We start from the raw sequence: 4,354 nt of genomic DNA, 5'->3' as shown, positions 1-4,354 counted from the left end.
TCGTTAGGAATGGATTGGAACAAGGGGATGCACATATCGCTTAATCAAGCAAGGAAGACAAGAATCACTTTGAAATAATTTATTGTTTCTTGATTTTTTTTTTCATAATTTTGATACAGGTTTATGGTGGGGATGTAAACAGATTGAGACGGATATCACTAATTTTAGTGTTGTTCAACAATTTAACCTTTCCTCAATCTTCGCCTCTTTGTGCAGTGTTCTATCTTCGTTGAAATCTAGGGCGACCGTTGATCCAACAACCCCACATAAATCGACATTGGGGGTTGGAGTGTTTTATAAAAAGGTTACTGGAAGAGACATATATGATTAGATGTAGATTATTGTAGGAAGTTCTTTCCAAAATCTTCATTAGAAAGCATATATAGAGATTAGGCACATCAAACATGGTTATCAATCTAAGCCATTGGTAGATCAAACGATGTTGATTAGACATTGTTATTTAGCAACCTACCCTGTTTTTTCCTAGTAGTTTATTTTTATGGGCCTTGTTTTGCAAATTTTTAGACTTATATTTACTGTTTCCATTCATACTATAAAATCCCAATATACTATTTGGTATAATTTGTCTTACTTTATTTATTCAAGAAAAATAAGATTTTTTTTTAATTTTATGTTATTATTATTATTTGGTAAATTTAAACGTCTAATTAATACAAGTAATTTACAAACAGCTAGAAAAGATACTGTTTTGCTAAAAGGATTGTAAATGTGTGTGCAATACATCGGTATGAAGTTTATATCTATAATCCATAGTATTTTGCATCTGTCGGTGAATGTAGTAAGTCTGTAATGTATGTTATGTATGTGTACAAGATATTTTCCACGTACACCTTCTTCCAACCAATTTTGATATGTGTCTAACCAACCAGTAATACCCATTATGAACGGATTATACACATAAATGGTTTTCGATAATTGTGCACCTTTTTGTATTGCACGGAGGCTAATCTTTTGTTTCAAGAAAAGCCTAGAATGCATCAATTGAAAAATAAAATATACATAAAGCGTTCTTTAACCATAATATTTATCTGGTATGGAAACGGTCAACATTGCTCTTCAAGACTTTTTGATTTTCTTAAAAAATGATCGAAGTAGAAATTTTCCATGCATACTAAACATTCAACGACGTTCCATTAAAATGAATCCTAAATATGGATGTGTTATGAAAAAGTATATAAGTAAATATACTAAATGGAAGGATCTTAGACATATAAGGTTCGTAGTTGCAACCTTTATGAAATTAAGAACCAAACAACGTAAGTTGAATGTATCTTGCTTCTAGAAATTGAACAGCAAAATTTGAATGCATCTCAAGATGATAATTGATGACGCTATGATGGTATTAGTCTTGATCTTCCAATATTTTTACTATATAAGCATTGGGAGTTCCATTCTTTATTTCATAGATTTCCCAAGCTACCATAATTAAGTCATCAAAATTAAAACAAGTTTTCGGCTTCTCAACAATGACGGCTCATTTGCTTTTATTTGGTCTCTTGGCGGCAGGTTGTTCCCTTGCGTTTGCTTCGGACCCTAGTCCTCTTCAGGACTTCTGTGTGGCAGACCAAAATAGCAGAGGTAAGAATTTATTTGTGAAAGTCGAGAAACTCTCCAGCATTTTCATGCATGATTTGAAAACATATCATATTTAATTGTGATTAATAGTTTATTTATTTAATTTTTTTCCTCGTAGTATTCGTGAATGGCTTGGTTTGCAAAGAGTCAAGGCTAGTACAAGCTGATGATTTCTTTTATAGAGGACTGCAACTAATGGGAAATACATCGAATGCTGTTGGGTCTGCTGTGACTCCAGTGACCGTAGAAGAGTTGCCAGGACTTAACACTCTTGGTATCTCAATGGCACGTATTGACTTTGCACCACAGGGTATTAACCCCCCACATACACACCCTCGGGCCACTGAAATTTTGACTGTTATGGAAGGCCGTATTCTAGTCGGATTTGTCACGTCCAACCCTCAAAACCGACTCATCACAAAAGAACTTCAGAAAGGCGATGTTTTCGTGTTCCCAGAAGGCCTGATTCACTTCCAGAAAAACGTGGGAAATGGCTATGCTGTTGCTATTGCAGCTTTGAGTAGTCAAAATCCAGGTGTTATTACCATTGCAAACGCTATTTTTGGGTCAAATCCCGATATCGCTGGAGATATTCTTGCAAAGGCCTTTCAAGTTGACATCAACCTCGTCTATCAAATTCAATCGAAATTCTAGCTTTTAAATGCTTTTAAAATGTTGATTTTCTTATCAATGGTGTGGTATTTGTTATGCTTATATATGTTGTTATATTTAAAATCGAATAATATATATACTACTGTCATAGTGATTTTGATTTACTGATGTGGAATTAACTACTTCAAAACTAAGAGATAAACTATATTAAAACCCAAGGGTGTGCGAGAAATAGACTTCGAAATCACACAGACAAATTTACGTAAGGGTGTGAAAGAAATAGACTTAGAAATGTAAGGGTGTGAAAGAAATAGACTTAGAAATCATAAACACAAACCTAATATCGTTCAAGAAATAGACTTAGAAATAACAAAGATAAACCTAAGAGTGTGCAAGAAATAGGCTTAGAAATCACAAAGACAAATTTACATAAATAACCCACTTGCTTTAGAAAGACTAGAAGTTCAACCATCAACTTTTTTAAAAGGATTAATATATGGTCCTTGGTGTTTCAATTAGTTACTAGGTCGATCAACGAGCTATGCAAATTTAAGTAGCTGTCTGTAAATAAGGAAAAACTCATCATCTCAATTATGATGAGACGTATTACATATAGCCAAAGATAAAAGAGGAATATCCAAAGGATAATTACATAGAATACATAACTAAAAACATAAAGAGATAAGTATGCTAAGATTTATCTCTAATATTTAAATTATGTCTGGATTTATCTCTAATATCCCCTCTCAAGCGAATCTGTGGCGGACTTAGACAAAGCATGGATCGAAAAAATTATAAGTGTGACCGTAAAACTCTTTTGGTGAAAATGTCATCATCCTGAAGAAGCTTGGTCGGCACAAGTTTTGTGCGTAGCTTCCCGGAAGACACAAGCTCTCGGATAAAGTGATAGTCAAGATCTATGTGTTTGTCACGCTTATGTGAAACTGGATTTTGAGTCAAGAACAAAGCCCTTGACAAAACGTAGAATATGCCTAAAAAGTTGATAATGAGCAGTTGTAGGAGCTTGTAAGAACTGACTAACTTGATTTACAACATAGGAAATATCACGTCGAGTGATGGTGAGATATTGTAACGCAGCGACAAGAGACCGATAAAGAGTGTGATATGAAAACGCAATACCCAATGTCGTAAATAACTCATGTGGAGCAAGTGGAGTGGAGACATGCTTAGCTTCAAGCAAACTAGCACATGTGAGAATATCATGTGTATATTTAGCTTGACTGAGGAACAAACCATGAATGGTATAGTAAACCTTGAGACCCAAAAAAACTAACAACAAACTCCTTATTTAGATAAGAAACCATCAATGTATCTTTAAGCAATCTGAGATCTTTAACAACAAACTCCATCTTTAGATAAGAAAGAAATCGCTTGATGATAGCCTTGTCTGAACCTTTTAAAATAAACTCATCAATATAGTCCAGGAAATATAGTAGTATATGTCCTTTGTGATAACCAAAACAAAGAAGGATCAGGCATGCTATTTGTAAAGCCGTGTTTGAACAAGAAATCACTCAAGCGTTTAAACCAAGCACAAGGAGCTTGTTTTAAACCATATAATGCCTTTTTTAACTTGCACACACGATTGGGACGAGCAGGAGCAATAAAGTCGGGGGGTTGTTCCATGTAAACCAGTTCATTACGATTGCCATGTAAAAAAGCATTCTTAACATCAAGTTGATGAAGAAGACAACGATAAATGGTTGCAAGAGAAACAACAATTATAATGGTTGATGAAGAAAACACAATCGGACTAAAAGTATGAGAGTAATCAGTCTCAGGTACCACAGTGAAACCTTGAGATACAAAGCAAGCTTTATACCTATCAATGGTTCTATCTGAGTGAAGTTTAGTTCGAAACACCCATTTAGAGCCAACAATGTTGGAGTCAGAAGGACAAGGGACGAGATCCCAAGTATCATCGGAACGTTGGAATTTTATTTCTTCATCCATTGCCATCATCCAAAGAGAGTGCTTTGCAGCAGACTTGAATCCTTTGGGTTCAGTAATGGGAAAAAGTGCATGATGAAGAGAGTGATGAGATAACCAAGCCAAGTTTGCAACATGTCATGTTTAAAAAATACCAGGCTCGGAGTGAGTAATAATTAGATGACGTGAAGTTGGA

General features: G+C 34.7%; 1 protein-coding gene across 1 annotated transcript; it reads left to right on the top strand.

Annotated features, from left to right (window-relative positions):
- Positions 1 to 1,442: 1,442 nt before the first annotated feature.
- On the top strand, positions 1,443 to 2,366 carry LOC145072963 (putative germin-like protein 2-1). Its single transcript, XM_079019483.1, has 2 exons — positions 1,443 to 1,599; positions 1,715 to 2,366. Exons 1-2 carry the CDS (start codon positions 1,488 to 1,490, stop codon positions 2,248 to 2,250), a joined length of 648 nt encoding a protein of 215 aa, XP_078875609.1. The 5' UTR covers positions 1,443 to 1,487; the 3' UTR covers positions 2,251 to 2,366.
- Positions 2,367 to 4,354: the final 1,988 nt, after the last annotated feature.

The sequence above is a fragment of the Lactuca serriola genome, chromosome 9 (genome assembly GCF_051521515.1).
Source record: "Lactuca serriola cultivar US96UC23 chromosome 9, Lser_US96UC23_V15, whole genome shotgun sequence".
Taxonomy (NCBI): Eukaryota; Viridiplantae; Streptophyta; class Magnoliopsida; order Asterales; family Asteraceae; genus Lactuca; species Lactuca serriola.
The sequence above is the reverse complement of the archived record's forward strand: the minus strand, read 5'-3'. Positions and strand labels throughout refer to the sequence as shown.

Coding starts and splice junctions, on each gene's coding strand:
- LOC145072963 (XM_079019483.1), top strand. CDS start 1,488: ATGACGGCTCATTTGCTTTTATTTGGTCTCTTGGCGGCAGGTTGTTCC. Junction 1,600..1,714: donor GGCAGACCAAAATAGCAGAG/GTAAGAATTTAT, acceptor TTTTCCTCGTAG/TATTCGTGAATGGCTTGGTT.